The following is a 17,737-nucleotide window of genomic DNA, read 5'->3' as shown; positions in this document are numbered from 1 at the left end:
TCAACAATTTTCTGGAATTCATAAATTTCAATGCCCTGGATCAACTTATCCACACCCCCACCAGGGTCAACAATATCCTAGACCTAGACATTACCAACATGAGTGACCGGTGTTCCACACCTGAAGTCAACTCCTCGTTGGTCAGATCCAGCCATAAGCTAATCACCCTAGATATACACATCCCACTCCCCCCCCCCCCCCATTAAGGAAATCATGGTAAAAAATGTCTCCAAAGCCAAATTCATGCTTCTTAAGAGAGAAGTGGCAAACTTCATGACACCCATGCAGAGGGACAATACAGTTACGACTGCTGAACCCTACACAGATGCATTCTATAAGCACTTACACAAGCGCATGGATCAGGCTATCCCAAACAGAACCAAGACGCTATCCTCCAAAAAAAGGAAGCCAATCTGGTGGTCCCCTGCCATAAACAAACTCTACAACAGAAGGAAGAAACTGTTGCAAAAGAGAGTAAAATCCCATGAGTGGAGGAGTTCCCTGGTCAGCCTCAGTAAGAAGTTGAGATCCCTTATAAGATCCTCCAAAGCTAGCTATGAAAATAAATTTGCCACTGATTCTAGGGACAACCACAAAGCATTCTATAGCTATGTCAAGAATCTCAATGGCAACACCCAGATCTGCTCTGAGTTACAGCACAATGGCACAAAAATTACAGGACCAACTGATATTGCCAACATCCTGACAGATAGGTTCAGTGCTGACTTTGTCTCTCCTCTCACCCCTTAAAGGGTCCATATCTACACAGGAAGAATGCAGAGTCCCTGTAATCACAACTACACAGGTAAAAACTGCACTCTCTAAAGCCAAAAACACAGAATCCATGGGACCGGACAACATCCCAAGCTGCGTTTTACACGAAATACAGAACAAACTGGCTCCCCACCTAAGCACCATGTTCAGTCATAGTCTCACATCAGGCTTTGTGCCCACTGAATGATGCACAGCAACAGTTATCCCACTCCATAAAGGGGGAGCCACCACTGATCCCTGGAACTATCGCCCTATTAGTCTGACGATCCTGTCTGTATGGCCATGGAACGTATCATCATGGAACTCATAAATAAAAACATTGGTAACCTCCAAACTCTGGACCCCACCCAGTTCGGGTTTGTGAAAGGCAGATCATGACTCCTAAACCTGATCAACTTCTTTGAGGCAGTCACCAAAGCCGTTGACGAGGGTAAGGTGGTTCACACAGCTTATCTTGACCTCGCCAAGGCTTTCAACACCATCCCCCATTCTAGAATTATAGCTAAACTCACTAAACTAGGTATAAATCCCTACGTCACAAGATGGGTTGCCAATTGGCTCAATGACAGAACCCTCACTGTAAAAGTTGCAGACTCCAAATCTGACTTCAAACCAGTGACAAGTGGAGTACCACAGCGTTCAGTCCTGGGACCTCTCCTGTTTGCTATCTACTTCTCTGAAGTGCAGGCTAACACAGAAGACCTTTGGCTAACGAAGTTCACAGATGACTGCAAACTAGGAGCCTTAGCTGAGTCCCCAAATGATGTGGACATCCTACAGAAAGGCCTCACTGAGACAGATGCCTGGTGTCAGAGCCATGGCCTCAAGCTCAGTGCCAAAAAGTGCATTGTCATCCCCTTAGGTAAAAACTCTGTATCCGTGAACTACCACATAGGCAGCAGTCTACTTAATGCCGAATGCATGATAAGAGACCTTGGGACCTAGGTGGACAGTAGTCTCTCCTTTGATAATCACATTTCCACAGTAGTCAGGGAATCCTTCTATGTGGCACACCTCATCACAAAAGGGTTCTCGTCTAGGAAAAAAGAGGACATTGTTCCCCTCTACTTGACACTCATTAGACCCATTATAGAGTACAATGCCCCTTTTGGAATGTACTTCACAAGACATCTGCAGCATCTGGAAAGGCCACAGAAGTACCTCACAAAGACGATTATTGGCCTCAAACAGATGCCCTACACTGACCGTCTCAAAAAACTCCAGCTTTACGCAGTAGCATATCGCCTACTCCAAGGTGATCTCTGCCTAACATATAAAGCTATGTCAAACCCAGAGCTGTTGGACATGCTAACCTAAAGAAATCCCAGTCCCTCTGAGCTACACACTCTAGGGACCTAAACTTTGTCACCACAATAAACAGGACATGTTGGAGGGATAGATTCCTGTCCCAGAGACTTCCCATACTCTGGAACAAGTCACCCATCTAGGTTAAGCAAAGTTCCTCATTAGCATTCTACAAGAAAAAAATGTTTGATAAGTGGATGGGAAATACGAAATACACCCCGGGGATCACTTCTGTGCCTCTGCTCGACAGGGGCACAGAAAAATAACTTTCTTTGGTGGCATAAGCCAGGGAACCTTGTTGGCTAGGCTTACATAGGCCCTTGGGCCGATATCCTAGTACCTACCTATGTACCTATGATCCAGCCTCTGTGTGGCGCAGCTAAAGTAACGATTATAGATATCTGAGTCAAGCCAACTGATTTTGATAAAATCCTGCACAGTTTCTCTGAAGTTACAAGACATTCACTTGACAGATACTGCATTTATTTGCCAGACGTTACATGGATTAGTACTAATATAGTACTAATTTGAAAGATACTTCACTCTAGAATGTTTTTTTCATTTGACATATGCTGCATAGAATTTAGAGGTAATAACTTCTTAACACTTGCATTATGAAGTGATATATATGTTATGACTGCTGTATACCTAAGAGGTGCTTGGAAAACAGGCATATGATAGCAATGAGCTCCAACAATGTTGGTTAAATAAAAATGCAACATATTCTCAAGTGAGGTTTTCTGTTTACTGTTTCACACCAAAAGCATTATCCCTGAGGATATGCGTTCATGTTCACTAGTGAGACATTTTCTGAGTTTGTCATGAAAATTTTGCAATGTTTTCTGCTTCTGATATTCATAGGAAGCTAATTTCAGCAGTTAGGCCCAATTTCATAGAAGGCCTTTGGTGCTATAGCTAATTTAAAGTGCGTTCTTATCGAAGCATCCTTAGAGTTACATCTTAGAGAATAGTAGGTTATTTTAACAGAAAGTTTAGAAAGTAGCAAAAGGCATTGCTGTAGGCCAATTATTTTGTAAATACTTATGTCAGTTAAGGCAAATCTGCAAGTCACAGGCAGACAGTGTTCTTTATGCAGAAGGCGGTAATTGTGTTTTGAGATCTGCTAGATAAATGTATCTGCAAATCATATTAATAGTGATTTACCACATGGTTGTTTTTCAAAGAAGGCAATCCTTTAGCTTCTGTAGGACATTCTTGGCAGAAGTTTTTCTGCCTCAGATGAAATAATGTGAAATTTTGAAGCTTTGCATTTTGAAATATCTTGTCTACTACTGTTTCCTTATGCTGTTTGAAAGATAATGTAGGATCCAAGAGCAGACCAAGATATTTTTTGACAGTCATTTCACTGAAGCTCCTCTTTAAAGCATCTTTTACATGTATGGGGTTGGACCTTGATAGTTTCTGAGTTGTCATTACACGTAGCTTTTATTATCATTTATATGATGAGCTCTAGCTAGTGGCATACACTTACGTCCCTAGTTAAGTTTAAAGCTGTACCTTTTGCCTTCAGATTGCTTAGCAACAGTGAAAACAAGACTGGGCCCAATGTAGTCTTTAGGGAATTTGCATGTGAGATACCAGCCTATATGACAGAGCTCCCAAAATAAACCCAACATGATTTGATTGAAAGATAGATTGAGAGCCAGTTAATGACACTTTATCCAAAGAAGCTGTTTTCCTAGCTTTTGTAAACAAAGATTGTTGTCTATTGATTCAAACGCACATCATATCTGTGAAGACACCACCAGTTAGTAAATCAGTATTCATATTACTATAAATCAGAGGGTGCTGCAAGATGTTGAAGGCTGGGGGATGGAGGTCCAGAGAAATGTTTAGTGATAGGAAAAGTGCACTTTTGCTATCTTGTTTTACTGTTTGTTATGATGAAAGAAGTATATTCATGATATGCATTTTATATGCTGTCAGCTGGAAGTGCATTAAGAGTAATTCCACAGAAATGTGATATTAAAATTATAAATGAAGTTGCTGCCTTTCTTCAGGGTCCATGTTTAATAAACGAATGCTTAAAATGTCGATTACAACATACTCAAACACTTTTAAGCGAAAGTTTATTTAATCGACCGCTCAGAACTTTGGAAAACAGAGTTCTGAAACATTTTGTTTGGCCATCACTGACGTATGTGACGTAATACATCATGTAAGCTAGTGCTAATGGTGTAGAATGGGAGAATTTCCCTTTCTGCACTGAAGTGCTGTCTCTGAGTTGGTATATTTATGTAGGGGGTTGTGGGGGGCACAGCAGCATTAAAGTGTATTTCCCTTTTTTTTTTTTATTATTATTATGTGTATGTACCATGGCACAATGTTAAAGTGTGTTTCCCTTGTTTTTGTTTTATGTGTATGTACTATGGCATTACTTGGTTTTGTGTACTGTAGCAGTTGGGAGGGGTCGGTGGCCAAACAAAACTTTTTGGGATTGTGTTTTTCGATCTGAGCGGTCAATTAAATAAACATTCGCTTAAAAGTGTTCGAGTATGTTATACTCGACATTTTAAGCATTCGTTTATTTAACATAGACCCTTTCTTCACCCCATTCCAAGTGTAACTGACACACAATGGATGTTTAAGTATACCATTCACACATACATCACGTGTATTAAAAAGCTGGATGATTACAGAATAGGGCGAAGGAGGTATAAACAGACATTAATAAAATGCACTAGCTTTTGTGCAGTATTTTGGCATCACAATACTCAGACTACACAGTGATGAACAGCAGTTGTAATTGCTGTATAGTATGGACATAGGCTTCAGTTTGATTCTAGGCATTGTCTTGACAACCCACTGTACACTTTATATTGTGAATTTCGGATATAGTGAAGTTAGCCAAGCTATTTCCAAATTCACAGTAAAAAGTATACAGTGAGCTGTCAGGAGTGTAGTCAGAAAAAGAAGAAAGCCAGCGTCCCTGCTTCTACTTTGAATGGTATGTCCTTGCCTGCTGGGGACAGTTAATGATGGTTTCTGAATACAATTAAGAGTATATACACACACACACACACACACACACACACACACACACACACACACACACACACACACACACACACACACACACACACACACACACACACACACACACACACACACACACACACACTTTGCTACTTAAATTTGCATTATGAGTTTTTAGGCCTACTAGTATTTCAACTAAAAAAAACAATAATGAAATACATGCAGACTTGCATGTAAACATATTTGGTTATAGACACAAAGCAAGCTTTAGATAATTAAGAAAATGCAACTGCAGAATCACAGTTCCACTTGAAACTACAGCTATGTAAACATTGTCATTGTCATAGTTCCACTTAATGTTATTTGTAAATGTAGTAATGACAATTCTAGTGCTGTCACCCCATCAAAACTATGTCAGCACTAATTTTTCAAAGATGCTAGAGTAGGGTGACAAACAAGCGATATTTGCTCAATCTCAGGAGGATCTTCCACAGACCTAAACATAATAGTTTTTTATTATGGAATTCTTAATTGAATTACAGTATAGTGACTTGGGACTCTGTTTAGTTAAAAGTATGTGGCTATCTTGCAGCTTGCAGAATTTAGGGTTAGGTAGTTCCTCTTGCATCTGCTATACATATCATCATGGAGAAAGCTGTGCCTTGCTGGATACTAGTATTACTGTACCCAGTTATGCAAGGTGTCTATTTCTACAAATGTGAAAGGATGCAAAGGATATTGGGGTGAATGTTAGCAGGAATAGCACAATTTTGGTGACATTTTCTCTCTTGTTGCTTTATAGTTGTTGAGCGACAGCTGCTGACCTTTTAATTTTTGACACTGATACACACATGCACATACATACACAAACTATACAGTTGGGAGGAGGATCAATTCACATATAGTATGTCATTAGGATGTGCAAGGAAACTGGAACACCTGTTAAATATCAGTGCACAGGGTAGATTTGCAAGCTCTCCACACAAGATTCAGCAGATAAGAAATGAGCTGGAGAATCAAGCACTTAATAGCAATATCTGCTACGCCACAATCAAAAGCTTTAAGGGAAGAAGAGTAAATAACAAGTCATGCCAAAACAATCCCATGCCTTTTAGCTGTGTATGTAACTGCTTATAACTGTTCTGTCAGGCACAAATTCATACTCTGTGGAAATGACTTTTTTAAGCATTTCAATAAATGTGCAGTTAATTAATTCCTTAACTGAGGAACATATTCAGTCTGTCCTCAGAATATTGGCTGATTTTCTTTATTTTTGCCCCTTGAATTTAAAAGCCTACATCCCCAACATGGTTTATCAATTATTTGTGAACTTTTGAAGGAATATTAAATGTTACTGGCATGAAATAAAGCTTCAGTTGAATGGGCTCCTACCCTCAAAGAAAAATAGTCACTGCATCTTGAATTTTAATAAAAAAATCCTATCATTAAAAGTCATTTTTTTAAACCTTAACATATGCTGAGTGTGATGGCCCCTCTTTAGCCCGAGCCAGTAATCAGGGAACGTCAATCCTCATCCACTGACATCAGTGAGAGGCGGTCACTAAGAACAGGAATGAATTTACGCAGTGTTTCAAATGCAGCTCTCTGCATCAAACAGAATTTCCCCTAAGAGCACACAGGGAACACACTCCACTGGGACTGGACTCTGACACCTGGGAAAGGCTGACACAGATTCATCAGCTGTGTCCTCTCTCTCCAGACTACAAGGTAGATTGCTGCCACCAGTCAAATACTCTAAGGCTGTTACAATTATACTGTGTCAAATTAATAGTGATATAAATGATTGAGTTTGATTTTTAAGTTAACTGTTAAATAAGAACAAGAGAATACTTAATATTTAGTTACAATAAACAGAGTTTCAGTCACAGGAAATATAAACATAACACAGCTGGATAGAATCTCACAGATGCAGAAAAAAGAAAATAATAGTAAACTAGGGTCACTGTATTATTCCTAACTGAACTAAAGAGAAGCTGTCCCTAGTTAACTCGCATAGTGTAGCAAGGCAGGATGCACTGCTGAGATGCTGACCTCCACAAGGCAAGATGAGATACTACAGAGTGATGGACTTGTACATCTAACAACTGAACTGTGGTAACCTGACATATATCTTTTATATCAGGTTCCAAAGAACAACAAAAACAAAATAAACAAACTGTTGCTGCCAGAGTTCCATCCTTCAGCTGGTTATCAAATACATTAACATCTGTTCAAGTCAATGTGACAGTCAAATGATGTAAAATTATGTACAAAACTTCAACCAGCCATGCTGGCATATGATACACATGCACTGTCTCACCTCTGCTGGCAATACCCCACAACATCACACTGAGAATAAAAAGATCACTATTATGCAGAAGTGCTTACCCATTTTGAATGTGAAATCACACCAACCTTAGATATTTATGTTTTGATAAAAGCAGGGTATAATGCAGAATGTCAGGTTGTAGCTGTAAATGCACATAAACTTAAAGCAATGGCTCCATCTGTGAAAGGCCTTCCCAGGCCTCATGCTACAAAAGGCCCTTCTACCACAATATTCCCATCTTTGATTCAAAAACATGTTAGCCATAATGAGATAAGACCTTATTATTGGCTAAACTGCATCTCAGTTACTTTCGAGACTTAAAGATCATGGCTGACGTGCATATAGCTGTAGTAACTGCTGCTCATGTAGGCAGTGGTATTCCTCTCCATCACTCTGTTATACACACAAGTACATAAATAAGAACACACGCACATATGTGCGCACACACACACACACACACACACACACACACACACACCATAGTCATTGTACCTGTCCCTACCTTATCTGCCCTCATGTGGTTCCCCTTCCTACTACTACTTTTGTACAATTAGGGCACTTTAAAGTGTCATCCCTGGTGGTCTAGTGCATCTCCCACCCCCAGTCTCTGTTATGATGTTTGTGCCATTATAGCACTTTAAATAGTCATTATTGGTGTCTAGTGCATCCTCCCACCCCTCATCTCTATATTACTGCTGGTACCATTACAACACTTTAAAAGTGTTCCCTTATGTCTGGTGGTTCCCCCACCCTCCATTCCATGTCCTACTGTTGGTGTCATTATAACACTTAAAAAAATATTCCCTAGTATCTGGTGCTTCCCCAACCCCCTAATCCCTGTACTACTATTAGTGCCATTATGGTACTTTCCGTGGTGTCTAGTGCATCCCCCCAATCCCTATACTACTGTTAGTGTCACTTTAAGAGTAAACCCTGATGTCTGTTGGTTCCCCCACCATGTTTATTTTGGGTAGTTGAACACTACCTCTTAGCCATGTTCAGTGCTGCAACATGGTGGGGATGACCATATGCAGATCTACATAGCTGTGTTGATGGCTTCCTCGAGGCGGTGCTGGTGAGAGAGCACATGGTTAATTAGCATATACCTGTCTCCTGGAATGCCTCATTAACATTCAGCTTGGCCACAGGGCCAGCCCTTTTTGGTGCTGCATATCTTTGTGTTAGAGGATATTGCAGCATTGTGTAAGGAATGTTGGCAAATTGGGGACAAACACCATAATGCGTACACCTCAGTGTACACATTGTGGTACCGTTAGTAAATTTAACTGTTTATCATGGTCTACCTTTCTGAAATCATTATAAAACTTTCAGGCAATAACAACAGGGTGATCAGCCACAGAATACACTTAAAATTATACAAATAACCTTAGAGCTTCCAGTGCATAACACCTGTAAATATGACCCCACAACTTTATCCCACATGAAAGCACAGCATTATAGATAGCTATGGCATGTTTCAAACATAAAATATTCTGGTGAAATATTGAGTCTTTTTACTTCCACTTTATATTGGCAATTTGATAAAGAAGTATTATAGTAATAGTTTAGACCATTACTGTACTTATCACACTGAACAGAGGTTCCACGCAGTGCCCAAGATGAAAAGAGCATAAAGCGGCATGTCAGATAGTAGTAGTAAATACATATGAACTAAAGCCACTAGGGCCTGCTTTGAAAGGCTATAACAAGGCTGCCTTTCAGATAATACCAAGAGGAGGATCAATTGCAAAACATTCATTAAAATCCAATTCTAATGATAGCACTTCCAAAACAGTACACCACTGAATTTAATTCCACAGTTTTAGCCACTTTAAAGCCTGATATTGGTATGTTACAAATTAAAAAAAAACATATTTTTCTGGAGAAATATAGCATTTTTACTTCTGATGTATTGAGAACTCAATAAAAAGTATTTTAGGAAATGGCTGTTTGCAGCATACTGTATGCCAAAAATGAATATATCATATAATGCAAAATATCAGATTATGATAGTAAAGGCACATGAACTAAAGCCACTGAGGCCAGTTTTGAAAGACTGTACCTCTGTCCCTTCTAAGATTTCATTATGAAATGTTCAGGTAATAACAACAGTGTAATCTGCTGTATAACAATGCTAACACTGCAATTGTATCCTCAAAATGTTTAGTGCAGCAACATCTTTGAATCTGACTCCACACCTTCAGATGCTTAAAAGCATGATACAGTAGTCATGGCATGATGCAACTGAAAATATTCTTTTCTCATGAAGTATGGAATATTTGCATATAGGATCTAATGAAAACTTAACAAGGAAGTATTTTAGGCAGTTATTAACAGCAAAGAGGAGGAATGTTGGCAAATTGGGGAGAGATACCATAATGCGTACACCTCAGTGTACACATTGTGGTACCGTTAGTAAGCAAGCTGAGCAGAAGTTCATCAGACTAATCACAATGAAAACTTGTATAATGCAAAATGTCAGGCTGTGGAAACAAAGGCACATGAACCTAATGCCACTGAGGTTGGTCTTTGAAAGGCTATAATTTCTGCACCCCATTTGAGAATTCATTGCAAAATTTTCAGAGAATTACAACAGAGTGTTCATCTACAAAACACACATAAGTGTGTAATTTTAACATCAAAACTGCCAGTGCTGCACACCTATGGATTTGACTGCACAGCTTTATCCAATTTGAAAGCATGGCACTATAACTGTAACATGTTACAACTGAAAAATATAGATTTTATTTGGTACATTATATAGGATTTTTACTTTTGATATAATGCTAACCTAGTACATAAATATTCTAGACATTAGTTTTACTCGGGCTCTTGTATAGAGAACAAATATCTCCACCCCCAGTGGAAACCATAGTGTCAGACTGTAACACCAAAAGCCCTCTGAAACACTGGATTTTTTAGCTGTATGGTGGAAGTCTCATGTCAGGTCTACAAAGGCAATTCACAAAAAAAAAAAAAAAAAAAAATTGGGAGCTTGTAATAAGATACCTGGGTAGAAAACACACACCTGCTGCCCCAGTGAAATGTGCCCTTTTTTGAATGGGTATGCTATATTTGACCTTGAATGAATCATATAAATATAATGGCCATGTTGCCTTTCAGCAAATATTGTCCCTAACAAACCATATCTATAATCATTCAGAAGTGATCAAGTCACTGTTCTTTGCTGTCATGCATCACATGCCAACAAAATGGTACCTACATTCTGTACACTTCTAATACATAATGGTTAAGACAACACACTTTAATTTGCTGCTGGTAGACACTTACATCCCCCAACCGAACAAGTCATATCATTATTCAGCAGTGGTCACGTAATGGCCCCATACTTCCGCTTGCAGCATTCCTCCTCACTCCCTCTTCAAAAAGACATCAACCTTCTGTGTACACCTCCTAAGTTTTATTGTAATGAAAGTGAAAGAAACAATGACCACAGTAAATTATTTCAGCCCCTTATTCTTGGACACACATACACACATCCTTCCCCAAACTAGCCATATCAATAATTGTTCTGCATGAATCGTGTAAATATTATTTGGTTTCATCCACCAATAGTCCCACAGAACAGTTAACCATTGCTGATAGTCACTTCTCTTCATAGTAAAATTACAAAAAATTTAAATGGCCAAAAATAAGGAAATGATAGATTTGGGTCATCACTAGCTAACTACACCCCTAACAATACTCACATCAGTTGTAACTTCCTTCCTGGTCAAATTTGACCACAGATCAGTCACATTCACCTCGTCTGAAGCCAGATGAATCCTAAAATACCTCTGTATTCAGAAGTTATGCCAAGGCTAATTTACTAAAACTGAGTGATGATATAGCTAAATTCAGAAGTCCCTTCCATCTTGGCGACCCTACTGCATATGCAGAATCATTTACCTCCTAATTCTATCCACATGTAAATAGCTGCAAAGACATGTCTGTAGCCCTCAGAAGTAAACAGAATGCCAAATTTAAAACTATCCCCCTGTTATGGAATCCTAATATGAACAGGCTATATAATACAAGTAAAAACTCATTGCATGCAAAATTAAATTTAACTCTCCAGATGCCAACAACCTGCTTTCTAAAGTTAACAAGGAACTTCACACTTTGATCGAATCAATGAAAGCCAGTTGTGGTAAAAAATACCCATCCAGGCAAAGGATAACTATAGAGCTTCCTTTAACTATATTAGAAGCCTCAGGAACAATACCCAGCACTGCACAAAGATAATAGTAAGGGATATCACATATTTGGACCCAGAGGATGTAGCCAAGCTACCAGCAGACAAATTGAGTTCAAACATCAATCCCTTCTTCCCTTCTTTAGTCACAAATCATATACCTGTATCTACACCCCCTCTTCCAAGAACAAGTCCTCAAGGCACTATCCGAAGCTAAGAGCATTACTTCTGTGGGGTTGAAAAACATACTGGACTGCCTACTGGTTAGGTTGAAACATGACCTACAGATGTTATTTGATATCAGGCTATAACCAGGCTTCATTCCAGATGAACAAATGACAGTAAGTTTCTTCTCCTTGAACAAAAGTGGGGTGTCAACAGACCCAAACAATTATAGACCCATAAGCTTGACCAGCCTCATCTGTAAATCTTTGTAAAAGATCAATATGGAATAAAGGAAAAAGGACATAGGTAACCTACAAACTCTCAAATCATGCCAGTTCAGATTCAACAAGATCCAGCCTATTTAGTCTTGCTGACTTGTTTGAAAAGGTGATCAAATCAGTACACACTGCATATCTAGACCACCCAAAGGCATTTGGCACCATTTCAGACTCAGGCATTGTATGTAAACAGTCCCAGCTAAATTGAAATCCCTATGCACTCCTTAGTTAGCAAATTGGTCACAAATAAAACTCAGAAAATAAGGGTAGCGGTCTACCTCCTCCAATGACCTGTCACTAATGGTGTACCCCATGGTTCACTCTTTAGGCCACACTTTTCTGGTATTTTCTTCTCAGAGTTCCAAGTAAATGTTAAGGATTTAGAGATAACCAGTTTGCAGATCACTGTAAACTTGGTGCTATCGTAAACTGCCCAGAGAACACCAAAATCATTTAAGATGGTCTTTCCCAAACAAAAAGCTGGTATCAAAACCATGGACTAAAATCAATGCAAAAAAATGTATAATCATATCATTTGGCAAGCATGACATCTCTTATAACTACCAAATTAACAACAAACCCTTGAAAGCTGATCACTTAGTTAGGGATCTGAGAACGTAACATCGACAAGGAACTGTTCGTTGATTACCTTGTATCCACTATTATAAGGAAGTCCTTTTTCATTCCACAGCTTTTATCTAAAGGTATGCAGCCAGGGATGTAATCCTTCCAATGTACTCATCTCCCATCAGGCCAGTCATTAAATATAGTGTCCTACTTTGGACATGTCTGTCCAAACACTTGTCACAGCTGAAGCAAAAACACTTTCTACTGAAAAAAATCAAGGGCTTAAATCACAAAATCTATGCTAACCATCTCAAAGCTTTACCCTCTTCTCAGTGTCATACAGACTACTAATAGTTGACCTCTGCCATGCATAAAGACCTTCACCAAATCCTGCGCTCTCAGACCTATTGCATATTTGCATGTCCAGTGGTAGTGTAAACACTGTTTCACGTGATCTCAATTTCTTTTGCAACTTACATTTCCCTCCAGCATATTCTGTTTATCACAGGCAGCACCTCTTCTATGGAACTGTTGTCTGCTCCACATAATGTAGAGTACTTTTCTTACTCTGTTCAAGTGTAATTTGGACAAATGAATGGGGAAACCACAAATTCACCCCAGGTTTAGCACACGTCCCTCATATTTAGGAACATTGAGTAATTATGCCAATATCTTTGATCTGTCAGACACTGGATTAATTGTATACAAAATATGAAAGTTAAAAATTACCATGGGAATGTAAGGCTGGTGGTGGTATATATATGTGTGTGTGTGTGTGTGTGTGTGTGTGTGTGTGTGTGTGTGTGTGTGTGTGTGTGTGTCTGTGTAAAATATTTACATATGTAGGAGGTATATTGTTTCATCAAGCTTCAGCATCATCAAGTCACAGTGAGAAAACTCATTCCAGTTTAGTATTTACTTCCTGTGTTTATACAGCATTGTGATTAAAAATAGTTAATTTTATTTGTTTTTCTTAATTTCTTTTCTGTCTCAACTATTGCTAAGAATTTTCAGTACTTACGTATTATCACAACCACATTACAAATCGGTCATACTTGTTGAAATTATGGAAAACTCAGTTATTTTCTGCAATGTCATTAATGCTGACCGATTGGTAACCTGGATGCGATATTTGACTGTTCTGTTATTTGGAGCTTAATTGAGCTGTGCGCCATGTGAACCAAATGCACTGGCTTGTTGTGATAGTCAGTTGCGAAGTAACAGAAATGCAGTTTCTGAGATTTCTCTTTACTTCCTTCACATTACACTACCTTCGTTAATTCTGAAACTGTATATTGTAACTTACGACGTGTGCACTACTATGAGCAGCTTTAAATGAGGTCGTTAACCGTAAAAAGAGGAAAGCTTCTTGTCTGGATATGTGAATCTGTTATAGTAGTATAGTGTAATGCAAACTTCACTGACTCCAGAGTACAATGAAACGTACATGTTTCCAAATACGCCTAAATATTACGGTACATAAAAGTTTGTGGACATGCATAAAATAAGTAATAGGCATATATATTCATACCTAATACAACTGTGTTCTACGATGTAAAAGTAAAATGACAGCTTTAACTATAGGAAAGCACACGTCAACTATCGGCCAGTTTTCCAGCACTGCAGATGTAATAGAGATGATTCACATATAATCAAGCAGTACAGAAGCATATGGGTCACAATTATTCCATATTTGCTTAACTTAGGTTTCAGGGTTCATCACTGCACTGTGTAGAACATGCCGATTCTGCTTCAGGACTGTGTTGAGAATGTGGTTGCGATAATACTTAAGTACCGAATTTTCTTTTCAGTCCTTCCTTAGATTCTAACATTTTCATTCGCTGTAATGTTAACTACAAAAAATACATTTTTCTTGTTGTATCACTGAGATTTGTACAGTAATTAGCACTTCAGAAATGGTTAGGATTGAATAACAGTAACTCAGTTTGCTTTGTACATTTTGTGTAGACTGATGTCAACCTATCTGCCTAAGATTAACTTAAGAATGTCTAGCCAATTAAAGCATACATATTTGTAAAAGTAATTTACTGGCATATTTAGAATGTAGCATATTTATAATGTATATTTACAAATGTATTTTCACATGCTCTGGCTACTGTATATACACATTTCACATTCTGAAACCCTTAATGGTTCTTTCTCTGTGTAGGTCATCGTATTTGCCTGGGAGAACAACTTGCTCGCCTTGAACTTTTCATTTTCTTCACAACTTTGATGCAGCATTTCACATTCTGCATTCCAGATGGTGAACCAAAACCAAGCACAGATGCATCTTATATGATCACACTGGCACCCCCTCCATTCAAGATTTTTGCCAAACTAAGATAATTAGCTAATGGTTGAAAATTACACATAGAGATTATGATTGTATAAGCAGTCTTGCTGGAATTCTTTAATGGCTTTTTGGCTAAAAAGCAAGTTCATGATTTATGTTTTAAAATAATAATTTCCTAGGAATCAATAGACTAAGCTATAAGACAGACAAAATGACTGCGTTGAATATAAGAAACATAATTATTTTATATTCATTTGAATAATATGAGAACATTAGCATGTAGAGAGTCTAATATTAATAAGAAGTATAATTTTGCCTGCCGTATACCTTACTCTGTTGAGTCCAATGAAATTAAGAACATGATTTTTAGAAGATGGAAAAATCTCTGAAGGAATCCGGAAGTATATTAAGTAGTGGGATCCACCCCATTTTTATTGGCAAATGTTATTTCAGTTTTTGAGACAATACAGATCTGAGTGTGTGGTGTGAAAGAACTACCACAGCAGGATCAGTCACCCAGCAGTGTAAACATTGGCTTTAGATGATTGTCACCCCTACCTCTTGTGCAAAAATGGGAACAAAGGGTTGCGGATGGATTAGAAAATTAAGTTGGGAATAGGGAGAGCAGTGGGGCTTTTGGCACTTTCAGGAGGTGTTGCCCTTATGTTTTTTTTTTTTTTTTCTATTTTCTTCACTGTGGTACAACCATGGAGTCTTTGTATATAAATTTGGTCCCCTGCAAAAAAAAAAAAAAACTTCACATTTTTTGGGTCTGATTGTTTTCAGTATGTAATTTGTAATGAACTGTGAGACAAAAAAAAATCAAACTTCTCAGTTGCATAGGAAAGCCGACTGAAAGTTATTTTCAAGTCAAATGAGCACTCTACTTGCAAATTGCAAAAGGTTGCTAATATGACAATGTGTGCTTCCTACCTCCATTTTATATTTAAAAGACTAAAAGGAAGACTAAAAGACTAAATCAAGGAATATATGAAAATCTGTAAGATGTTAAAAAATGCAGTACTAACATTTTATATATTGTGTTAAAGAAGTTTTGATGTTTTTTTGTTGTTATTGTTGTTACTAAGAGTACTTGTAGTACTGAGAAGAAGGGCCGATTAGGTTGTCTTTTAAAGTTTAAAGAAATGCAGTGCAAATTATACTTAATGTTGCTATAGTTCCAGAATATTGAAGTTTGTCAAAGATGAACTGCAAATAGGTTTTTATACGGATTACATCATGTATTGACTTAGGGGTCATTTGTTAACTTTATTATTTGATTTTAGAATTTAACTGTATTCACTTAGTTTAGTGATATTTTAATTGATTGATGATTCTAACTGTATAATTGGTTAGGGGTATTTAAATTAGAACTTTTACTTTACATGTTTTCTAAAGAAGTCTGAATTAAAATGAGACGATGATACTATAAAAAAACACTTTCAATGTCTGGTCATTCCTTTTGGGAGCCTAGTTTATGGTCCTTGTGACAACCCACCACTGGACTACTAGTCAAGGAGCCTCAATCCTCACTACTGGCACCAGTGGGGGATGTTCACTGAGAGGATGACAAGTGCACACACAGTATTTCCAGATGCAGCTCTCGGCATCAAGTGCAATTTCGCTTAAAAGCACACAGAGACCACATTCAGTCCAGGGCTGTTTTTTTCCTCTTTCTCTAGATCCCCAGTAAGACTCCCCACTGACACAGATATCAGATCTCAGCGAGTGGCCAAGCCAAGACCTCCAGCACTCTCTCTGTCCAACCAGTGCTTCGTGTCCCTGTCCAAGTAGCTGACACACACACACTCTTTGAGGTTTGATTTACACACACACACACACACACACACACGCACACACGCACACACGCACACACGCACACGCACACACACACACACACACACACACACACACACACACACACACACACACACACACACACCTGGGAATGGCTGGCACAGGTTTACTAGTTAGCTATGCTCCCTTTTGCCCAAACTGTAAGGTAGTTATCACTGCCATCAGCCAACTCCTTATCAGCTACAGTAAGACCCTTAACAAAGGGTGTCCAATCTTACTGTGTAATATTAGTATTAATACAAATAGTTTGACCAAGAGCAAGGTTATTACGAGTGGCTCACACAGGGTCACCAAATAAATATGCAAGTACTCTTAAAACTTAAGTATCTCTAGACAAATCAGCCACAATGAAAGGTTTAAATATATTTAATAATATATAAAAAAACAAGAAAATACTCACTATATATTCACAGTGACATCAGAGTTCAAAATCACAGAAAATATTTAAAACAACATTGCAGGACAGTCTCAAATAAACAAAAATATCTAAACTAAGCTTCACTATATTCCTATGTCTAAGAAAATTATAATATTCCGTAGTAACTTACTTCATCAGAGCAAGGTAGATGTGTGGTGAATGGTACCTGTTGTTGTCAAGTCCAAGACAGAATACAGAATGCACTGTCTCTGTAAGAGAGTTCTCAAATTAATATCTCAGTTATTACTGCTGGCATAGCTTGCAGATTTATATTATTTCTTGTCATCTGACTCTATCTCAAGTGGAACACCCAACACCCACTGTTGGCAGCTCACAGTATTTAGCATCTACCTGTGAAAATACATAGACCTCAGATCATGAAACAGTTACATTCATTCACATTTCAAGACTAGCAATTATTTTACCCTAAAGACAATACAGAAGGCTCCCTAGTTTTAGACATTATGTCTCCTTGCTACAACAAAACTGAAAGATACCATATTTTATGGTGAATTCATAAAGTAATTTAATTTTACTTATTTTTCTGAAGTTAACC

General features: G+C 38.2%; 1 protein-coding gene across 2 annotated transcripts in view; it reads left to right on the top strand.

Moving 5' to 3' along the window:
- LOC122797711 (cytochrome P450 2D15-like) overlaps nucleotides 1-16,346 on the top strand; it is a 955,177-nt gene extending 938,831 nt beyond the window's left edge. For both annotated transcript variants that reach the window (XM_044066247.1, XM_044066252.1), the window contains one exon: nucleotides 14,781-16,346. In XM_044066247.1, coding sequence (XP_043922182.1) covers nucleotides 14,781-14,959 — 179 coding nt within the window. In that variant the 3' untranslated portion in view covers nucleotides 14,960-16,346. The remainder of the gene's footprint in view (nucleotides 1-14,780) is intronic.
- Nucleotides 16,347-17,737: the final 1,391 nt, after the last annotated feature.

This window comes from Protopterus annectens, chromosome 1.part0, assembly GCF_019279795.1.
Source record: "Protopterus annectens isolate FY-2018-M chromosome 1.part0, PAN1.0, whole genome shotgun sequence".
Classification (NCBI taxonomy): domain Eukaryota; kingdom Metazoa; phylum Chordata; order Ceratodontiformes; family Protopteridae; genus Protopterus; species Protopterus annectens.
This window is presented reverse-complemented; position numbering and strand designations above follow the sequence as displayed.